We start from the raw sequence: 24,107 nt of genomic DNA on the forward strand, positions 1-24,107 counted from the left end.
AAACATACATGCTGGATTAAAATGTGTGTTAATTAGAATTCAGAACAGAAAATTGGATAATTTTATTCAACAGTTGTTTAAGGCTGAACTAAGAAAAATGTAAAATATCTGGAAGATGAAGCTAAGTATCAACTAAGTTGCCTGTTACATCACTGTCAGTAAAATAATCTCTGATGACTTTCATAAAACAGATCAGATTCCTTTCAAAATCTAGAAATAAAAATGAACTTACAATGATTTCCATCTTCTTCAACTATCACACATTGGTTGGAGATTACGGGACTGTACGCTTCTGCAAACATATTTTGTCTGGGAATGGGATTCATCCACAATTGTATGTGTTACCACTCAGAAAAGTGGAAAACAAAAAGAATTCTATTATAAATACTGTATACAATAAGGGAAAGCAGCATTTCCCATCCTGGTACTTTCTAGATGTGTTGGACTATGATTCCAACATCCTCAGAACCACCATTGATTAATCCACTAGTTTATTTATTCACTGAGATTTACATGCCTCTCCAATCCAGAAACTCTTGAATGCTTTACAAAAAACCAATACAGTGTAGGAGTAAAAACCATAATAAACTAATATAAATACACCATCCATACCAATACATCTACGCCCCAGGGAGTATATTGTTGTCCATTTCAATCCCAAATGACCTCTGGAACAGCCAAGTTTTCAAAGCATTTTGAAAACTTAATGCAGTTAAAATGTCTTTAATATGCAATGCACATTTTTTCTTGCAAAACCTAGGTGTAGGGTTACCATTATTACCTCTGAAATGAATCTACTCTATGAAACTCACTGTGAACTTGGTGATACTTTCAGTTACAGTTTCAATGTTCACATATTTATATTGCAGATTATTAACAAGCGGTCTGGCCTTAAATTTTATATCAAGAAATCCACTGAGAATTAAGGAGGTAGGAACATGCAGTCAAGTGATATGTCACACCTGTCACAGGCACAAAATCTTGACATCATTATGAGGAACAGTGAACAGTTTACCAACAAAGCTGAACATGACTGCCAAAGATATGAAATCTGAAGCAAAACTATGATTGTGTTGTGTTATTCATGCATCAAATGTTTCAAAACTGACTTCAACCACTCAGGAATGGCTGCTCATCAAAGCCCTTGCCTAGAAATATATACTGTAACTTCCTTTTTCTCTCTTAAAGAAAAATGTTGCCATTAAGAAAGTGATGACAGAAAAGTGACAGAAATTTTCTCCAGTGTTTAGGAGACTCTAAATGTACAGGGTGGGACTGGAAGTTATAGGGTTTCGTTTTTTTCCAGTTACAGACTTACCACTCTGCAGTCTTTCCATCTACCCAGACTTCTAGATCTGAAAAAGCCCCAGGAGATGGGTTCTTCCCTAAGGATTTGTGACACCCACCCCCACTTACCAGTCACCTTGTACATCACTACAGTAATAGCTAAGAAGCCACAACTCACCAATGAAAATTTCAGAGAAATGTCTGTTTTTAAAAATCTTTTCATTCAAATTTAACAATGATTAAAAATGCAGAATTTTCAGCACAGCAATAGCCCACCATATCGTTCCTACCACTAGTGCTCAGTCATGTTCAAATGGAAAAGCACAGCAATTATCTCCCTAATTGCTCATCAAACTTTGAAGGAGTTCAAATCACCTGTTGATCACCTGATTTCCTTTTCGACCATTTTATGTCTAATACAAAATTTCAGAAGGGCTTAACCACACACAGAGAATATAAGTGTGTGTGCATAAATAAATAATTAAAAGTGCCTTCCAATACGCACAAAATATAACCCTAAGCAATGCTATCCCCAAATTAAATTCCATAAACTTCGCGGTAAGCTTGCGGGTTTAGTGTCTAAGTATTTATGGTCGCAAACTGGAACCCCAGGAATACTACTCCTTTTACAAAAGAAGCAGGAAGGACGATTACTGTATAAATTTTTATCCTATGACGCAAGCAGCAAAGAAGCCTCGAGGCAGCCCTTTTGAAAAGTGCCTGCCTTGCGCGGTTCCTCCTAGCGCTAAACACAGAGACAGAGAGGAAGCCGATTGTTTATCTGCAGAGAGACCAAACGAGCTTCGCCCACCCCGCATCTCCTTAGCAGAAAACGCCACCGCGCAGCCCCGAGCGCCCGGCTCCCTCCGCCACCGCCCTAGAAAATCAGCAACCTCCGGCGTTCCTCCCCTCGCGCTTCCATCGCACCGCCCTGCCCGGCGAAGGACCAAGCACCGCCAGTAGCTCCGCCCTTCCTCGCAGCTTCACCTCCTCGCCAGTCACGAAGATTGCCGAGCGGAAGGGAGAGTGGGGATCGTGTCGAGCCGTAGCTCCTCTCCGGCCTTTCCGAAGACAGTCGAAGGGCTTCGGCCTCTCTTCCTCCCCTCCACGTCTCTGGCGGCGATTGCTCTTGCTGGGGCCGCCGCGGTCTCCTCGGGGGCTTTCAGCGCTGCTCGGCGGGCCCGAGCCAGTGTCGGGGTCTTTCGGCGGAGGCTTCGGCTGGGGCCGTCCGCTCGCAGGCTCCCCATCGCCCGGGCAGAGACGTTCCCGCCCGCAGCTCTCGGGGGTCCTGGCCGGACCGGGCGGGCTGGGCCTCAGAGCCGCGGCTGAGGTAGCGCGATCGGTGGTCGGCTTGTGGTGACTGTGAGGCGGCGGCGGCGGCGGCGGCGGCTGCAGCGATTCCCCCCAGGGGAAGCGGGGCGGCCGGGGTCCGGCTCGGATGGCGGAGGGCATCCAGCACCAGCAGCTTGTGCCCGGCGTCGGCGTCGCAGCCCCTCGAGGGGTCAAGCGGGAGTCCGAACTGGAGCAGCCGATGCCCGGAGGGGACGGAGCCGAGAGCGGCCAGAGCAAGAGGCTGCGGACGGAGGCTGAGGCGGACGGAGGCGGCATGCAGGTAGCGTTCGCGGCGGCGCCACCCTGGACGGTCCCCCGCGGCCGCGAAGGGCGCGCTTCCTCGCGCACGTTCCCGCGGAGCGCAGGAGCGATGGGCGCCGGGCTCGGAGGAGCCCGGGCAGGATGCTAGTCCCGTGGAAGCCGCCTCGGTGCGCGGGTCGGTGTCGAGGGCGGCAGTGGGTGGGGGAAGGAAGGCAGGCTTTCGCAATAGGAGAGGCCCAGAAGCAAGACCGGTCTTGGTCTTGGAGGAGCGGGAGGAGAGCTGAATATCTCACGGCCTGCCTAAGGTGTAAAAATAATCACAGACCGATGACTCCGTACAGAGCAGTTCTCAGGGTGGGACGTGGAATAGTAGTAGTGTGGAGATTGTCACGACAGTTGCACGTAGACCTGTGTTTTGTTGCACGGCCACGTGCTGAGAAGCCTCATCTATCATGGAATTTTAGAAGGGATGATTAGAATGAGGGGTCTAGGTGGAAAGAGCACAAGATGATTTAACTGGCTGCTCACCGGGGCACAAGGTCATCTTTTCATCTGGGTTAGACTTCCTCAGTGGAGTAACCTGAAGATGTGTTGAATTGCAGCTTCCATCAGCTCTGGATAAGGTGGTTGTAATGGGGATTGTAGTCCAGTACATAGTAAGGATGCTGCACTGAGGATAGCTCATCTAGAATAATGCTCTGTTCCTTAAGAAAGTTTCTTAGGCCTGCCATGCCTTGGTTATTCATGTTCTGGGAGAGCTGTGGCCGGTGTTTTAGGAAGCTGCTTTGATCTTGTTTGTTTCTGTCTAAGACTGCAGCTATATAATGCTCACCTGGGTGTGAGGATGTAATCTTATACATACCTTTCTGGAAATAAGCCTCACAACGGAAGGGCTTGTTTTTGTAACAGACGTGTATAGGAGTGAACTGTTAGCCCTGTTAAACTGTGAATTACTTATTTTTGAGTGGACATACCTAGGATTGTACTTCAAATGAAATTACTTTGAATTGACTGTGAGACATAATACAGATGAATCTGTGGGTTCTTTGGAAAAAGAAACTTTTGTTCACAATAAAGATAGCAAATAGAGTTCATTCACATTATATGTTGGCCAACTCATCTGGCCAAAGAGCAACTGACAGTTCCTACAGAAAGCAAGTACAGATGTGCACCAATTAAAAGCAAAACAAAAAAACAATAAACAGCAACTAAAATCCCTTTGGGGGCATGGGTTGTACAGCATTTATCCCCCCCCCCCTTTTTAAAGGTTTATTTTACCACCATGTTATATATGAAGAGTTCTTGAAGTTTCAAAGGCAGGTATGCCATTTTGTAATCTTGACCTGATAAGGCTGTTGCCTCACTATGGATTTTGGATTCAGTGTTTTAACAGCTCAGATATGACCAAGCTTGCCATAAGAATGGCGACCTCAAGCAGAGCAAAGATTTGCTGTGCAAAAAAAAGCTTGGCATATCTTAATACACAATTATATCTTGAATTACCTTTGGTCTTTGTAACTTTTGACATACAGGCCTGGATCCATATTCTTCAGTGATATGGAAAAAATATTCATGTTAGCTCTTAGAAATTCTGCCAGTTTTGTGTCTGTTTACTGCTGTTGCTAGCTTGAAGCATGGGGTTTGAGTGAAAATAATAGGCAAAGCTACTTAGTTGTGATGACCATAGAAGGGGGATCTGTGGAACAAAACATGTCTTATAAGAAAACATAGGTTCTAGGATAAAGGTTCTTTGACAGCCTTATTCAAGATTCTAGACTTGATTAGAAAATAGAGCAGCACTGAAATAAAATTAATAATAGTCAACTGAGGCAACTGTACGCTTGCAATGGGTTTTCCCATTTCTTTTCATGGAAAGAGAGTGTTATATGCTTATAGCATTCTTTTTGTTATTACCATCAGTGGATTTTACAATAGTATGAAAGAGGGTGTGGTTTGCATCTACCATATTACAGATTGCAAGTAATAAAAGTGGCAGAGAGTAACCAGAAAGTACAGAAGGGATATTGTTGTGTTTTGAGGCAGCTTTTGATAGACCTTAGCTACATATTGCATCATACTAAATACTTCCATGCAGAAGATCCTGGGTTTAGAGAACCATTGTGATGTAGTGGTGAAACTGTTGGATTGGTACTGAGAAGACTTAGGTTGTAGACTATCTTCAACCATGGAAGCTCATGGGTGACTTATTCTCTCTCAGCCCAACCTGCCTTGCAGGGTTATTGTGGGAAAAAATAAGAAGGAATGCTATATATGCTGCCTTGAGCTCCGGAATAAAAGGCTGCATATAAATAATAGCATCCAACATAAAGTGATTAAAAAGTACAAAATTAGTTTTGTTTTCCAGTAGTTTTTCTTTGAAAGATTCTGGCTTAATTAGATAGGAAGCAAAAGATATTTTGCTTCCTATCTAATTAGTTTTATATGGCAAGGCCAGGATTTGTTTAGATGTATATTTTTTTTTTCAGCGTGAAAATGACCTGACATGAGTTACCAAACTCTGAAAAGTTCAGTAATAATGATAGTTATGTAAAATGACTTAACATTTGGATGTTTACTAAAAATGGACAAATGGATGGAAAAATATTACGAGTTGCAAATGCTGTTTGAAAGGTGGTGGATAATATATGATCTGTTGTGAGAAATGAGTGTTTGACAGAAAAAGTAAAATGGCTATTCTGTAAATGTTATATGGAAGTGAAAATTGGAAACGTCAGGAAAAAACTAAAAGTAAGTTGAATGCAGTAGGAATAGATTGCTTAAAAAGTGGGTATGGTAAAGCAAAGAACGGGTCAACAGTGAGTGGGTGATGAGTGAATGTGGATTGAATATAAAAGTGAGAGACAAGGATGAAAGAAGTACCTTGAAATAGTTTGGTCATATAGGAAGAATGAATGAGGTTCAAGTTATAGAACAATATATGAAGGAAAAGTGAATGGATTAAAAGGAAAAGGAAGACTGAGAATATTATGGTTAAATAATTGATGAAATCTTTAAAAAAGTGAGACATTTAAATAACAAAAAGCGATGTATGAATTGGTATATGTGCATGATGGAAGCAAAGATGGTTTGCCTTAATAGAAGGATATGGAAAAATACATTTATATGTAAAACTTTAGGCACCCCTGGTCAAATTGTATGTTTCACTGAATCCCAAAATGAACAGGTTCTGTTCTGTTGTTCTGGTCAGTTTGGGAAACTATTTTAGGAAAGGTTTTTCTTGGTCTTCAAACTAAAGCTGAAAAGAGGTTGGATATTTCAGCAGACAGCAGTCTGAAACATGCTACCAAACTGATGATAAATTACTTACAGGAAAGGAAAAAAAAAAGGCTTTGGAATGGCCTGTATAGTCCCCAGTTGAATACTATTGAAAATTTGTGGGGAGATCTCAAGTATGCAGTGCCTGCAAGAGTCTTAAGATTATTTCTGAGCTAGAAGAGTTCTGTAAGGAAGAGTGGGAAAGAATTCCAAAAGCAGGAACAAAAAGACTTAGCAGTCCACAGAAAAAATCTGGAAGCTCCTATTTCTGCCAAAGGAAAGTTCTGATTCAAAGAATGTCCAAACTTTTGCACCTACCATATTTACTCTTTTCTTATTTTGAATCTGCAAACAACTTCACATATATAATACATATGCATTTCATGCAGAAGTTGTATCAGTTTTTATTCATGTAGAGATTTATTGAAACATGCAATTTGACTAGGGGTACCTGAACTTTTGCATATAACTAGATCTAGTTAAATTTCTTTTCTTTTGTCTTAAATCCTGTCTTTATTTTCTTTTGCTTACCACTATTTACTCTTTTTCTGTACTTTGCATAACATTGCTTACCTTGAAAAGGAGTAGCATGATGGGTATTTTATAGTATTTGAAAATGTCATAATTTTTGTTTGTTTAATAACACCTACACTTATGAAACAGGAGGCTGTGCTATCTTTGATGGTTTAACTGTTTGAAGAGCAGATGAGGTTAGAGTCCTCTTTTAATAATGGGTCTATTTGTGAACAAGTACACTTATTTCTCAAATACACATAATTTTCAAAATTATTTCCTAAATAGTGTAGGCATGTCAGTAAGGATTCTGGAGAGTGGTTTTTAAGAATGGTTTATTTAATCCTTACTTGTTCCATACTTCATAAGTCAGAAACATAAACCAAAGTGTATTATTATCTTATACACCAAGCTTATTTGGAAACAACAAACTAAACTTTCTGGTTTTGATGATACACTAAACAATTGCTGGATGAATAACTGTTTTGCTAGTGTGGAGGAGCCAAGTGGGGGAATGAGGCCTGCATATTATGTTGTAGTCCAAAATTATCTGCAAAGCTCCAGATTTCTCCAAGCAGTGGCATCATTTGCACCCCTATTCATCTTAGAATGGCAGTCTGGGAATCCTGTGGGCTGCACACAGCCCATGGTCTACCATCTTCAAGAATGCAGTAAATGGTACAAACATTAGTCAATGGAGTGGAAGCTTTTAAAATTTAGAGAAAAAGTTGATGAATACTGGTAGGATAAAGTGGCAAGTTATACCATCATTAATGAAGTTTTATAGGATCATTTTATGTATTATGTAGTTTCTAGCTTCTTTGTCTTATCGGTTAATCTGTGAAGTTATATTCCAGCTCCCAAACTGAATTTGGAAGTAAGTTCTTGGCAGAAGGTTCTCTGTGGTAAGTCCAAAAATCTCTTTAGTTTGTGCCAATTAGTCCTGGCAATAAAGGTTAAACTGAGAAACTGCTTCATCCTGATAAATGTCTGGCTATGTGTGACTTCCCCCCACTAACTCTACTAGATGGACTCTTGTAGTTGCACTTTGGGGTCAGATGTTCAGTGGCAACTTGCTGGAACAGGTGATAGACATAGCAAGTGAAATATGAACATAATTTTTGATTATCGTGTGTGCGTATCTTTCCAATTCCTAGTGATGGATCACTAATTCTTGTAATTTTATGACAGGAAAATGGCTACAAGAGATGCATTTCTAAAGTAAAGTAAAGAGAAGAGAGAAATTCTTAGGTGTTTTTTTCTCAATTTGCTTCTATAACTGAGTAAAAAGGGATTTGTAGCTTATATTTTTTGTTTTTAAAAACATAATGATTTTTTAAGTAGTGGGATTTTATTGTAAATGTGCTATAATAAAACTCTTTAGGGATTATGAAGCAAGTTTTTTTAAGAATAATAGTTGTGGATACTTCATTCTGAACTACAAAGCTGGGTTATACTCTGTAGTCAGGAAAATTGCCTAAAACGAAACTATATTTAACAGAAATATAATATGTTGCTAGCTTTTCTTAAGAAGTTGGCCTCAGTACTCTTTCTGCTGCTGACATTGACAGTATAGTAGTATTGCTTTTGAAAACAGTATGTTTTATTTATGTGCATATTCCTTATAAGCTTATTTTTCCATATTTTTTAAAAAGACTGTTTATATCTAGGTATTACGGTTTGCTCACCTTGCAGATTTTAAAATTTTAAAAGTTTGTTTTGTGGCTTTTACATTATGTGTTGTTAATGTATTTTTATTTTTTATTTATATATCAAATTTGTCACTTCCCATCTCATTGAAATGACTCTGGGCAGTTTACAAAACGGTTAAAAACAATTAAAATTACAATATACAATAATCTTAAATAAATAGAAAATAAATAGATCCAAGGATAGATATTAAAATTGGCAGTCACTCAGGGAGCGTCATCAAGGTGCCAACCGCCCCCAGGATTAGGTAAGATTGTTGTCACACCACGCAAGCTGGCAGAGCCAGGTCTTTAATCCTTTCTGGAAAGTTAGAAGGGTAGGGGCCTGCCGCATCTTTGGGGGGAGAATGTTCTAAAGGGCGGGGGCGATGTTGGGCCCCGCCAGCCAACATGCTCTCGCTGATGGGGTCCGCAGCATACTCTCTCTGTCTGACCGAGTGGGACGGGTTGATGTGATGGGGGTGAGACAGTCCCTCAGGTAACCTGGACCCATGCCATGTAGGGCTTTAAAGGTAATAACCAACACTTTGAATTGGACCCGTAAACAGACTGGGACCCAATGCAGCTCGCGCAGTAAAGGTGTTATATGTGCCGTTCTTGGGGCGCCCAAGATAGTCCGTGCGGCCGCATTTTGAACCAGCTGTAGTTTCTGGATACTCTTCAAAGTATTTATTTCCTAAAGTAAGAACAGTTAGTGAAATTGGAAGAAAAATTGAGAAAGAATCTTGATTTCACTGTGATTTTTTATACATGCTTAGTTGACAGATATCCTGTCGGCAGTATTTGCTAGAATAGGGACTATGGTGTGATCTCCTGACCCTCTGGAATTCTTCAGGAAGTTATCTGGAAAATAATAAAGTCATTGGAAGTGGTAGACTGATTTTTAGGCTGATTTTTGGGGAACATTTTTCAACTTTTTATGTTTATTTTTTTTAATGATGGGAATGGGAATAGGTGATTTTTGGGAAACACACTGGTGCTGACCTCATTCCTTTTCCCCAACTCCAAAAACAGCCTGAAATTTTGCTGCTGAAATTCAGCCATTTTGGTAATAACTTTAGAACAGCAGTCTGTGGATTCTGTGAGCTGCATACAACCCATGATCTTCAAGTTGCTCACCCCTGCTTTTTGGCAACAATTTAAAATCAATCTTAATTTCCCCTATCTACCATATATAGAATATATCTTTTATTTTTCCAGCTCAGTTTTGCTGGTGATTCCGAAATACAGATGTTCACTATATAAAAGACTCCCTGGCAGAGCATAAGATTGGTTTATCATGGTGTTGTAGGTTCATGAAATTGTGATTTTATACTGAAGATGTAAAATCTTAGATAGTATGAACCAAAAATGTGTCTAGTGTAAGTGAGAAGTTGTATAAGTCATGCCAGTTTGGCCTTGTGCTAAGTCATAACATGGTTTATTTGTTTTTATTGTTTGTCTTACATCAGCATGGGAAAAAAAACTTTGGCTGAGCTTCCTCTTTCTCCCATGCATGGGCACCATAGGTCTGGTTGGTGATGTTCTAATCACCATTGGAGTGAGCAGTCCTAAAATGTTTGGACCTTATTTTGTATTTTGGACTTTAGATTAAGTTTAAGGGGGGAAATTAGTGCCTTAAGCTTTACAGATGCTTAAAGCACGCATTTTGTCCCTTAAAATACTCCAAAAAAAGAGAAAATTTGCCTACTCGTTGGGTGGAAGTTCAGGATTGCTTAAGGTACCTAATTCACATTGTATTTCTCTCTCAAACAGGAAAAGTAGGTCTGAAATTTTTGCTTTCATCCCCTTTGGGGATTACAGATGGGGTACTGGGAGGCTACCTGTGGCTTTGTAAACCAGATAGTTACAGTTTGTCCAAAAAACCATGTTGGAAAAAAATCTTCCATGCTGCTCTAATAGTCTTCCAGTTTATGATTTGGATCCATTTAATTTCTTGTGTATATAGTGATATGTGACAAATCTTGACTTCCCCAACAACCCCCTCCCCCTTTCCCAAAGGATCCTTTGGGGGTTGGAGAACCTTATTGAATGGCAAGGGTGGTGACATAGAAGATTCAAGAGAGAAGAATTGGATGAAGGCTGGTTGCTTCCTCCCTATTTTCAAATTTTTTTCCCTTCCCCATGCACCTGTGTCCTACGTTCCATATCATTCAGCAAGGTCATCCAGCCCTCAGAATCAGTTTTCATGAGCCTAGTTTCAGATGTGTTGATCCGATCCAATAGCTTGAAAGTGTTCCTGGATATTGTCTTTTTTGCTTATTGGAAGAATTTTGCATATATTAGTTTTCCCAAGTATATTTCTTTATTCTTAATGGTAAACATTTCAGTTATTTATATTACAAATATATAGTTACTTAACTACTGCTCAACCCACATGGTTGAGCCCCCAGATATGTACTGTCAACTTAGGGTTTTGTTTTGCTTTTTTTTTTTTGCAAACAACACTTTCAGTATAATAAGGAAAGTAATGAACCCTGTCATGCATGATAGTATGGTGAACGCTGGTGATAGACTCTCTCTCTGATGATAATGAGATTCCTTATGTGAATTAATATTACCATAAAAAAGAAGTTGGTTGAATATCCCTTACTGCATGCAGCATATGAGCCTTTTTAGTCAGGGAGATTTACTACAAAACAATAGATATGATGACAAGTATAGAATTTAATAGAATTTAATTACCATGATTGTATATCACCTGTTAGACATGTGAAAATACTGTATTTTTTTTTCTTTTTGAGTAACAGCTTCATTCCTCAGCTTTGTGCTGTGCAGATGGATTAGACTAAAACTCCCAAAGTTGATAGCTGGAATTACCAAAATTAAACATATCTGCGTCAATGGATTTTGCTCCTGATACTTTTCAAGTTATTTTACAGTTTAATTGCCATCGTGTTTGTTCTGTATTCCCATTTTTACATAACTCAGTTATTAGAAAGTCAATGTTTTGCATGTGCTATGTAAGAATGAATTGGGTTCAGAAATCACATCCATAAATTATGGGTTACATGCATGCCTGAACTCACACAATAAGCTAGGTAAAAACCAAACACACCTTGCTATGGCTTAGCAAGATGTGTGAACCTAGCCCAGGTTAATGCAGGCTGTTATTTGTACTGCAGAATTACCAAATCTGGGGTGCAGAAATCCATAGATCCACAAATTAGGAGCAAGTAGATGCAAAAAACTAGTATTTGTATGGATTTTTGCACCCCAGATTTGTCAGCCTTATCCTATGTTTTCTATCATTGCTACAAATAGAGATTGATATTGTAGTAATGTTATGGTAATTCAGCACCTAAGCAGACTTAAGCATCTAGTTTGGTTATAACCATGTTTCATGTATGATATTTTAAATTCTAGGCCAAAGAGGAGAGCTGGAAACAATAATTTGATACAACATGCCAGCTTGAGGTATGGGCACTGTGCCATGCATTTCTTTGTGGCATTCTTGATCCCGTTCGGCAGCAGATAGCTTTATGTAGTTGGGTTTCATTATCTAATCCATCTCTGATCAGCCTGGATAAATCCTGTTTAACCTGGCCTGATCTTGTTAGCAGGGTGGCATAAAGCTGCCTGAGCTGGGATTGGGATAAATCGGATCATGATTGCTATATGAATCCAGGCTGTATTTCTTGTAGAGATGAAATAGCTGCAGCAAAATGTTTGACCTAAGTGGTTCCCTTAAATGGCAGATGGCTATGTTTATACTGCAAGATTTGGGTGCTTTTATAAAGAGTCTCAGTAATCCTCTTGCTCTATTTCTCTCTCTGTTATAGCAGTGCTTATGTGGTATCTTAATATATAATCTAGTTTTCTATTGATGTACTGCACTTTCACTGTGCACGCACACAAATATACCTAAATTGTATGACAGGTTATGTTTAGAGCATCACAAATTGTAAAACAGTTTTGATCTACAAATGCATATGAACGAATTTGCAGTGCATCTTGTAGAATTCCTACATGACAGCAGAAGATAGAGAAATGCAGAGTTATTAAAATGTTTAAATGTTCAGTCATTGATACCCTGTAGCTGCTAGTGAACTTAAAATCTTTGCAGTACAGAAATATGTATTGCTATTAAGGAAGGGAAACACTTTCCTAAGATACTTAATATTCTCTACATACCATACATTCTCTTTTTATATTGAACTTGGTAAGAATTTGCTAGTTGTACCTACTTGCAATGCACTCTTGGATTTATTGCTTATCTCTTACACTATCTAGCTGCTGAGCCTTCTTTCCTGCCACATGAAAATGGATCAGCTCTATACCAGAAGTATTTATTTTGTCTTAGAGTGCTCTCCAAATAACTGTTTTGTCTTGAAGGGCTCTCCTAGTCTTAAAATATGTTTAAAAAAAAAAAAAAAAGTTAGTTGCTTTTTAGTAGAGCAGGTTTTCTTAATTAAAATGGGAGGGAGAGAAAGAATGAATTTAAATTCTTTCTTGAATGTATATGCAGTTCTCAACTTCATCTGATGACAAGTGGGGATTTGTAAAATTTATTGATCGGATGGTCTGGAGAATTCTAGAATGTTACATTCCCTCCAGGCAATGCTGATTTTTGCCTGGACCGTGCAGGAGTTAGGTTTCTGAAACAAATGCAATTCAAGGTATTTCAGACATAATGTTCCAGATGAAACAAGCTTGTTTCAGGACTGGTTCACCCCAGAACACTTTGAATTGCTCTGGCTTGGAGGATTTAATTCTGGAAAACCGATGACCCCTGCCTCCCTATTGAAATGGCATGGTCTAGAGGAGATTCAGCATGGTCCAGAGGCAGTGGAGTGTTCTAGAGCAAGTTCTCTGCAGTGGTCTGTTCCCAGATCAGGGAATTTTGCACATACATAATATGAGCTGTGTTCCATGAAAGCTCTAGAACAACTATTAAATGGATCAGTTTTAGGAGTAATAACATTTAATTTGTACTGCCAGTTTTACCACCTTCCTTCAATTAATTTTCTTGCTCCTGTACTTGTGCTTCCCCTAATACATCTGATATTCTAGTTGATAGCAAAGGCATTGTTTCTGCTGACTGTTGAGGCTATTATTAGTTTTATAACACTGTAAAGACTAGCAACTGTATAGTAACTCAGAGTCATTGTTTTACATGTTACATACAATCATTGCCTAGTATGTCTTGAAGTAAAATCATTGATCAATACATTCAATCTTATATTCCTCCTTGAAATAGAAAGTGCATTATCTAAAGCTTGTGAATCCAAAAAGTAATGGAAAGAGAAAAAGTAGACGGAGGACAGCAGATTGCTTTAGATGACTGAGAACAATAATGTGTTATTTTTTTCCAGATATGCATCTATATTTTTATTTCATTATGCAAGCTAATAAAAATATAAATACATACAGCAGCATTATAGGATAACCACAACCACAAAATTAATAAGCATCACTATGAAGAAAAGAGAGGTGGACAAAGGCCTGGAAATTATGTTATAAATCAAACAACTCCAAAACCTTTGACTACATTGTTTGAAAATCATTTTCTTTACCTCTTTGTTGAAAAAAGACTAATTGAAATATTGACAAACAATATTGACAAATATTGACATATCAGCAATTCATTGCTGCAGATCAGCTGTAGTTTTCTGTTTCCATTGTTGTATAATAATTCTTTTAGATTAAACCCATTTCTGAACAAACCCACAATTCTTGATATCTTGCTAGAGTCATATACATAGGATGTTTATTTATTTTACAAAATTGTATGCTAGGCACTTCCAGATGGCTCTAGGCAACTTACATTATAAAAATACAGACATTAAAAACCATACATACAATCCTTTAGAAGCAAGCAACATATAAAATGTCTGAAAAGCCTGGATAAAAAGGTAGGCTTGGGCACTCATGTAAACAGTAAGGAGAGGGTATCCTATATCTCCAGCAGTAGCTTGTTTCACATTGAACAAATACTAAAAGTATTGGAAATGTTATTTGCTGCCCAGAGTCCATATGGATTGGGGCAGCCTATAAAGATTCCACATAAATAAATGAATATCTTAGTTTCTGTAATAACACTTTTTACATCTAAATAGGCTAGAATCTTTTTTTTTAATGAAAACCAATATAATGAAAATGCTGACCTTTCAAAATAGTACACTCCTGTTGGGCATTTTTTAAAATTTCTACCTGATACAGCTATATGGTGCAATCTTATCCATAATCTGTAAGCAAGCTTCTAGAAGCCAGAGGATTGGTATTTTTTGTTAAAGAAAAGAGCATCAGAATTCAGGATAAAACTTTGTGTATAGATTGTGCTGCTCGGCCTTTCATGTTTCAGTTGTTTGTTTAATGGTCACCTTTGTAGGTCATGCCAAATGACTATGTGACTTGCTAGGACTTCATTATAACCATGAATTTATCAACTGTAATATAATGAGTAGTAGATTTTTTTGGTTCCTGTGATGGTGATGATGATGATGATGTCAGAAAAGAGTGATGATAGAAGTGTCAGAAAAATATAAAAAGAATTGGAGCAGAATTAATTCCTGTGATTTATTCAGAGGTTTGCCAAAGTTTGTGCTACTTTTCCTAATAAATCGAAAAAGTTAGGGATATTATTATGTAAATTTTCATGAATGAAATATTTTGAGTGTGTCATTGTTTTAACTTTTAATAGATACTAGCTATGTGGATGTTTAACCATCTGTTTTGAGTAACTGCGCCTAAAGTATAACAGAAGCATCCAGTAATGAACTGAATGAAGCTGTTGGAGACAACTAGCTCCAGTCTGCTGGATCATTTTGCTGAGCAGCATTTTATAATTGCATTAAATGCAATTGTCATGAAGCTACTCTAATTGCACTACTCTAGAATTAGAGCAACTTTGAGGTCTTAAAGCCTAGGTAGTTCTAATATTTGTTTTATAATCTACACTTGGGTATACCACACTGATGGAAAGGAATGTATTTTTCTTGTGATATAATAATTTGATAAAGCAAAGGAATGCATCTAATATTTCTGTAATGAGATCCATGGAGAACCCCCTCGCCCTGTTATTTTTGTAAACTCCTGGTTTAAGATTCAAGAAGTCTCACATTGTTTTTACAATAATAATACTAGTGAGATTAGGAATAGATGTTATTTTCATTTTTCTCAACTTTTGTTTGTTCAGCTTTTAGCTCAGTTGTCTTATTTCTATATCAGAAGGACTTTTAAAAGTTAAAAAAATGGTCAATAGTTGTATATATTTAGTTGTTTTTATATTATATGTTAACGTGTATAGATCATTAATTGTAGTAAAGAATATATGTGTATGTAATATGTGTAAATGTTTCTCCTAAGATGCACATTTTATATGCAATTTTGCCTAATATATACATATTTTGTAAGCAATATTCCCCAAGGCAATCCTTTATGTTGTTGTGCTTTTTTTAATAGAGGTAGCATTTTTGTGTGTAGTTTACCATAATCCCCAGATTTAATGTTACCCTCAGCATTAGAAACTCACTGACACTGAACAGATCACTATCTCTCAGCCCAGCCTACCTCACTGGATTCAATCTGTGGGGGACAATAGAGGCTTTGTCTGGTAGGAGAGGATGGTGGAACGCCAATGAAAAATAAATGGTGTAGACATGTTTGCTATATTTTAATAGGATAATTGCACTGCTAAATTTGGATAAGAGCAGATTGTTTTAAAAATATCTGAATTTTCATGTTTTGAAAATGCAAAATCAGATAAATTAACAGTAATGTGTGAACCAGACAGAGTGATACCCACCATCCTGAAGTAGTAGCTCTAGCAGTATAGCACATTTGCAATTTTGGTGTGATAATTATGGCAGAAATGGAATAGATTTTTATATGACAGAAACTGATTTTCTATTCAGTCTGACTGGAATGTACAAATATGATTTTACTTGGATTTCATATGCAGAATGCCTGTTATTCTGATTACTTCAGTCAAGCTTTGATAGTTTGCTTTCATTGCAAGAAATACCTGGTAGGTTTCTCATAGGGCTATTAAAAGTGTAGAGAATTAAAAAAAAAAATGTTCCTCATTATAGTAATGTCAGTTTCTTCCAGTGGTGCTTGAACTGCAGCAAAGCAAAGCTGCTCTGTGATTCTCTGCTATAAAAAGCATAAAAATAGTTGGAATCCATTTCTGTGTCTCAGCGGATGCTCAGATTCTTTTCCACTTCTAACAGCAGTGAACTAAATAAGCAGTCTTATGTAATGTTTGGCTGTAGTATCAACAAATTCTTGGTCCCTAGAGGGTCTTGAGGTCCTGAGATCTGGGCCCAGCTCAAACTCCTCCTTCAAGCCAAAGATGCAGTAGCCTTCTGGGATGTTTTTGTGGGGTGTGTGCGCGCGTGTGTGTGCTTTTTTAATGTAGCCTTTGCAACTAAAATAGTGCCTTTAGAGGAGGCTAACTTTGATAGAAGGCATATCATTAAATATCAATGATTGCAGTTTTCTTTTAGCAGAGTATGGGGTAGAGTTTTGTTATTGTTAGTTGTATATATAGAAACAGTATCTTAGTTTGCATTAGATTGAGTGATTTAAATTTTTATTCCCTGAGTTTAGTCGGATCAAATAGCTAGGTGCAGAATATTTTTTACTTTTCTGCCACACTAACTACATTTTTTTTTCTTACTGAACAGTAGCAGTGTATCTCTAATTCAGATCTATGTCTGTTGTGTCTGTTTCTTTCAAGAATGTCTGTTACCTTTCTTTTAATTGGATTTTTAAAATCATACAGGGAAGGGAGAGCATTGACAAGTATTGTACTGTAGTTTTCTTATATAGAACCATGTACAAAGTCATGAAATCCTTGTAGCATATTTTAATTTGCAAAGGCTTTGCTTTTCCATGAAAGTAAGGAAGTCCTGACCTGGCGTAATATTATGGCTTTTGAGACTTCCAAACTAGGAAGTGGGTTTTGTATCAACTTGTATGTCTGAAGGAATTGTGCAAAGCATACTAATGTAGTATTTCCTGTGGTTTTCTCTTCCCTTATGAAAACAATTATTATTTCAAGATGCTTCAGGAAGATGAATATCCATAAATCAAGTTATTGAAGTGCTTCAGGTTGGGTGATGATTTATAATGTAATCCTGGATCTAAAGTCCTAATGGATTTTGGTATGGGGCCTGATAATATGCCCAGCTGTAGACATCTGGGTCTTTGCAGTTTGGGTCTAAGAGTACAGGTGCTCCTGGTGTGTCTACTGTACGGTACACATTGCATCTTTAAGACAGCCTGGGCTTGTAGGGTTGTTTATGAGAGAAACAAAAGTGCTTTCATTGCCTTGTTCCCGCTTTGTGCAATAGGACAATTTATGCATGTGCAGGCAGCAATTATCTCAAGGTTTGTTTGTATTCAGAGACCTGTGCTCTTTGCCCTGGATTATGCTCAGCTTCTTTTGAGACTCATAGGTGTAATGTATCCTGGAAAACATGGATTATTTATTTTAGTTCTTTGTATCTAAAAGAGAAGAACCACAGATTTTTGTAAAGTACTTATTCTTGCATAAGCCTTACTCTGATTTATAATACCTTTGTCTAGGGAGGAGATGGCCGTTGTTGAAGGTCTTGAAACAGGGTTTGGATAGATGTTTGTCACGATGTTTTGATTTAAATTTCTGCACTGAATAGGGGTTAGACCTGATGGTAGAAATGGCTCCTTCCAATTCTGTGATTCTATTCTATTCTCGAATTGCTAAGGATATGCGTAGAACAGGAAATGCGTTTTGAGCTTGGGACAAAACAGTCCCATTTGAAATGTTCTGTCAGAATGTGTAGGTTGTATCTGATGAAAGAAAACTTGGTACGCTTCAGAACAAAACCTGAAATATTTTGAGCATTGAAGCTAAGAAAATAAGAACTTGGAACAAGCTCTCTTAATTTTCTTCCCAAAGGAACAAAAGTGTAGAAATCCATGTTGACTGCTATTAATCCAAAACCTACAGAGAAACTAGATAAAGGTTGTTTTTTTTTTAAAAGAAAATCTTAGAAATTCCCATAGCAAACAATAAGAGTAGTGTATTGGTTAGGCTGGAAGTATTGAGTTTGGGGGGGCAACCATAACTTCTAAAACAACATGCTAGTCAGAGTACCTAGAATACCTGGAACATTTGAAACAGTTCTGCTCAAAGTGGACTTTGTTTCAGAGATGTTGTGTGTTTTGTCTCCAGTTTGGAACAAAACCTACAGAACATAAATATTTTGTTTTGTGGTTGGAATATTATGAACTACTATTATGTTTTGTGAATATTTTGAACTACTATTTTGTTTTGTGGTTGGAATATTATGAACAACTGCTAGTTGTTATTCTGACTTGCCACAGGTAAGCTGGCAAGGAGCCATTTTATAAGTCTGTTGTTAATAAATTGAGTTATTCCATTCCCTAGTACCTGTTTGTTTTGTAATTGATGAACAGAATTGCATGCATTTGTTGTTTTTGTTTGCTTGTGTATCACTTTATTTCCTTCTCTGTTAAAAGCATTGGGCTTTAAATGATAGAAGTAAGTCTAACTAGTTGTACTATTCTTACGGTATATTTACAAAACTGTAGTTATCCAGCATCTGCAATAAAGTCTGGCATTATCTTTTCTGCATGTCACTTACATTAGTGCCACCATCAATACTACATTTTCAAGACTTGGATGTGACTTCTGTTTTTTGGGGGGGAGAGGGAGGCTACCCAACTCTTTAGTTTTAAGTGGTTAGCATGATGTTAAAAATGAAATGTAAGCTAGCATATTGGTACAAGTACTGTAAATTACAACTGTGCAGCAATAGTGTATAGGAATTTTAGAAAATGTTACTAATGTGTGTTCTAATTTGGAGCACATTGGTCAGTGTGTACATCCACATGGTACTTCATGGAGTATAAAAGTAGAGGTCAGTCTTCAGATATTTTCAAAGAATTGAAGTTTAATATCTTAATCTTCTGGCAGATGTCTCATGTCCAATAAAATACTTGTTTTAGATGTGACGTGCTAGAAAGCAGGAGACTGTGAGTTCTAGTCCTGCCTTAGGCATGAAAGCTGGCTGGGTGACTTTGGGCCAGTCACTCTCTCTCAGCCAAACTCACCTCACAGGGTTGTTGTTGTGAGGAAAATAGGAGGAGGAAGGATTACTAGGTAGAATAAAAAAAGTGGAGAGAAAAAGCCTGTTGCCACATATAACTTAAGAGATTAAAACAATGAGGCAGATAAGGGTAGGACTTGTAGATCCCTGCCAAGAAGACCTTTTAAATATATTCTGGGCAGGTTGTTGTATAACATCATTATAATTTACTATTTATTTCTAGAGTTAATTGATCTACATCTTTCCTTCTGTTCCAAATTATCTTTTTGCTATTTAATGTAATGTTTATTTATTTATTTTATAATTTTATAAGGCCACCCAACTTTACAATGACTTTGGATGTTTGGTATCCAGTTAAAAGAGCCCATTATGTTTTTTATGTTATAATCTGGAGATTATAGGTGAGATATAATTTTGGAATTGGGTGTGGCCTTTAACACATTTCTTTGAAAAATACTCAATTCATTCCAATCAATTTTGAGGTGGAACAGAAACTCTCTCTCTCTCAATCTTTCATATGGAAGTTGGCCAGAAGCTGCCTTCACCACCATCCCTCTTTTATGTATCCCTCAGCCCATTCAGAAGCCTGTCTTTAAGGTTTTAGGACTGTACTAGGCGACATGAGGGACTGAAAAAGAAGATGAGAATCTTTAAAATAAAGTAAGGCAGCTTGCAGAATTTTAAAGATTCCCACATTCACACTCAAGCAGAATTAGAGAACTATGTTGGAAAAGCCTTTTTACAAGTGGGAAGATAGGAATTACTATGTCCTAGTCTCTCTTCATATTTTCAGTTAATTACATTGAATTGTATGGAAAAATGGCCTCATCTCAATATTTGGATTATGGAAGTAAAAAGTATTTCTAGGTCTCTTTTTTGACTGCTTCTTGTTTAAAAATATTCTACTCCTGTTTTGGATGGCCATATAGCTTAGTATTATTTGTAAATAAAGTAACACTTCAATCACTCTGTGCATTAATGTAGAAGAATGGTTGCATGTAACTTCGATTAAGAGTGCTTAAAACTATTTCCATTTCTGAATTTTGAGTACCAGTTATTTTGGGGGTGCACCTGATTCACTGTGATTGATAGTATAGAATGTTTGTTGTTGCTGCTGCTGCTGCTATGTTGTCTTTCATGTGAGTCTTGACTCCTAGTGACTAAATGGACAGGTCCATTTGGTTTTCTTGGTAACATTTTTGGAAGTACTTTCTTCTGAGATGTTTTTTGACTTTCCAGTCAAGAGCCGAGAGAGTGTGACTGGCCCAAAGTCACCCAGTTGGCTTGTGTGCCTAAGGGAGGATTAGAACTTGGGTCTTCCTGCTCCTGATCCAGCACCTTGAACCACTATACCAGACTGATAGAAGGTTTATGAAGGGTTATTAGTGGCCATAATATTGACCTCATAGCACTCAATTCCTTCTTCAGAGGTTCTATACTCTTTGTAATTCAGACTCCTTGCTTGCTTTACACTTTTATCTTGTAAGTATGTGTGTGTGTGTGTGTGTGTGTGTGTACACACACACACACATATACTTCTATGAAAAAAGAAAGTTATAGAATTGTGATAATAGAATCTAAATCTTTCTAAATTGAGCTTTCTCCTTCCAGGTTAGAAAAGAAAACATTTGTTCTTTTCATGCCTGCCTTGTTTGCCTTTGAATAATAAACCTCTGACCTTGCAAGTTGATGGTAGTTTCCCTTCCCCCTTATGCTATCTAGAGTGATGTCACTGCCGGCATCCATGTGCTGTCCTTGAAAAAGCAGACTGGATTTATTAAAATCATTGCTAGTTGCTATGGCAGCTGTTGTCACAGAGTAATAATGGGAAAAGGCAATTACTGCCACACATCCAAAAAGCTTTCTGAAAATGGAGATATGGAGTATCCTGTGGTGATTAGTGTATGACTGACAGACTGCCTTTTGCAGAAAACATGTGTGTGCAAGAAGTTGAACATGCCATCTGATAATAGGCTTTGGTCCATAGTGCCATATGTTCAATTTCTTGGATAAATCCAAATTAGAAGATTCATGCCCCTCTCTTTCAAGATAGCTTGCTATTAAGTCTAGGTCAGATTTTCATTATATCCTTGACTTGATCACTTCACTTGCCCCTAGATGGGCTTGATATCCAGTCTCAAAAGTTTCATAGTTCAAGATCAATATTTTAAAGAATAATCCATGATAGAATAGTTGGGCTGCATGTGGTCAGTTTGTAGTTTGTGATATATACATATTGCCACAAGAACATGCCATCAACATTCAAGAGCAAAGGGGCCAGTTTTCAATGTTCTTTTTCAGTTTTTCAAAAATAAGTTGTCAATTGGAATAGGAAATCACAATTTCCATTTTTAACATCCCACCCCCCCCCCCCCCATGCTTCAGAGTTGCAGCACTGAAATTAACAATTTTCCTGCCAAACATCAGCTGCATGCCTTTGGGCCATTGGTAGGATAGGAGGGGAGAGATTGGGTTTTAAGAGTTTTGAAGAGTAAGAAAAGAAAAAGAAAACCCCGCTCCAAAAATAGGTCCTATCTTTTCCAGTGACATCACCACTCCTGTGGACTCTGAAAGATTGAGTAGATGAGTTGCATGCCACTCCTGATCTCCAGTGTTCTATAGTGGAAGTCAGGACCTAGAGGACAGAGCAAGCAGTAAGGCATTATTAGGTCCAGGCAAAAGTCAGGCTTTATAGGTTGGCAGGCAAGATGTAGAAGACATAAGAACAGGTTGTAACAGATGATATTCTAGCATTCAAGCCCTCTCAAACAGAAGTTGTATTTAAATATTACTGTAAAAGCTCCCCCCCCCCCGAATACAGCAGGGATCATAATTAGTTACAGAAATTGGCTATCCTCAGTTAGACTTTCACAAGGTAGTACAATTTATCATTTCTCTGATTTTCTGCTTTTTGGGTCTCCGTGGTAGCACTCACACTCTTAGAGGCTGCTGGGAGAGAAAAAGAACCTGATGTAACATCTGCCTGTTAATAGAACAAAGGACAGGTGGAAGCTGGGCCTTCTGCTCAAGAGAGTAGGCCAAGCAGACCATTACATTGTACAGGCAGGAGAACAAGAAGTAAAAGGGTTTGAACATTTATTCTATAAATGGGTCTTGCTCTGAAACACTGCAGTCATTGGAATTCCTTTGTAATGATTTTCTACATTTCCTTCCATAAAAATTATCTCAGAAGTTCTGGATTTTTGTGTACTTGCCTACTTGGTTCCAATCCTGCCTACTATATGTGGCCTAAAATCTGGGTGGCTGAGCCTTTGTATGTCAGTCAGAATCTGTGGGTGCAGAAAAACTTGGCTTGTTTTTGCCATGACTAGGAGCAGAACCAAGCTTGTGTGGGACTTCTTCCAGTTTCTGTTCTTCTTCCTGTTCTTCAGATGAAGAATCCATCTGAGAATGCTATAACATTTAGACATTCATTTTTGAAAATAAAACATTTCTATGTCAAATTAATTATTTTGATCTTCCACTTCTTGCATCTTCTAGTTCTTCTCTTGGCTTCTTTTCTGTTCAGAATATAATGTAGTTGTTAATGAACACTTTCCCTCACTTGTTATGGAACAATAGGTTATGAGGATGAAAATTAGAAAAAATATGTTCTGGGCAGTCGAGCAGATTCCTAATTCTCATTTTCCTTACTTTGGTATGCATAGATACTTTCGACATGATGTCTTGTTATTCAGTAGATAAAGGAGGATGCCCTCTCCATCTGTATTCACAGCCTTATTTGTATAATAAAGGGAAGTTTACAGTTTCCTACCTCTCCAGTGAGATACATATTTTCAGTTCAGTCTGGACATGTAGATAAGTACTACTGTTAGATTCATAGACAAAAGGGAATAAACTAAAAATTTTCTGGGAGAAGTTATCTAGGTATGCTTCACATTGGTTTTGTGATCCTTATTCAGTCTAATGACTTATATTAAAATATTATTTATCCATTCTTTCAATTGTAGGTTTAAAGAAAATTTTGTGGCAGCTCTAGGTTTGGTAGCAGCTGATAGGAAGCAGGGCAGACCAGGCCTGACCTATATAGGAAGGGCCAATTGCTAATGCTAGTATGAACATATTTAGGCCACATTTGGGCCAGAACCTGGTACAGAACTGGGCAGATTCATGAGCGGGAAGGATCAACAGGAGTTGGGTTGAGGTTGTTTGGTTGTTGCTTTGTTTTTTGTTATTTTTGTTTTTTTTCCCTCAGGAAAGTTTAGGCAAGATATTGTTCAAACAGAGGAACTATTCAGAGCTGAACAATATAAAGGAGAGTATAGCCATGGACAAGGAGGGAAGCACTATGGTGACCTGTAAGACATGCATTGCGTGTTCTTGCTTGAGGAGGGCTCCAACTACATGTGCACCAAATGCAGACTTGTTGTGCAGCTGGAAGAGAAAGTGAATAGCTGGAGGAAAGTCTAGCCACACTGAGATTCATCAGGAAAGATGAGCTTCTGGATATGGCAGAAGGATTTCTTCAGAAAGGACAGAGGAAGGAAGAGACTACTACAAAGAAAACAGGTGTCTCAGAGGAGGAAGGCTGTCAGTATGTAACTTCAGAGGACAAAGAGAACCAAGAGATGGTTCCTGTAACTGGAACTGCTCAATCACTTTCAGGTCCTCCCTCTAGAGGAGGAGTCCTAGACTTCTATAGAAGAGT

The 24,107-nt window shown here is 38.0% G+C and overlaps 1 protein-coding gene across 12 annotated transcripts in view; it reads left to right on the forward strand.

The window, feature by feature from the left end:
- The first annotated feature begins 2,294 nt into the window (after nt 1-2,294).
- Nucleotides 2,295-24,107, forward strand: part of RBFOX2 (RNA binding fox-1 homolog 2) — a 202,265-nt gene continuing 180,452 nt past the window's right edge. For all 12 annotated transcript variants that reach the window (XR_015796198.1, XM_088141067.1, XM_088141068.1 and 9 more), the window contains exon 1: nt 2,295-2,899. Coding sequence is in view for 11 of the 12 variants with exons in the window: in XM_088141067.1 (XP_087997193.1) it covers nt 2,726-2,899 (174 nt within the window). In the remaining variant the exon portion in view is untranslated. The remainder of the gene's footprint in view (nt 2,900-24,107) is intronic.

The sequence above is a fragment of the Python bivittatus genome, unplaced genomic scaffold (genome assembly GCF_059951505.1).
Source record: "Python bivittatus isolate LINGU-HERP-01145 unplaced genomic scaffold, Pbiv_v1 ctg000330_np1212, whole genome shotgun sequence".
Classification (NCBI taxonomy): domain Eukaryota; kingdom Metazoa; phylum Chordata; class Lepidosauria; order Squamata; family Pythonidae; genus Python; species Python bivittatus.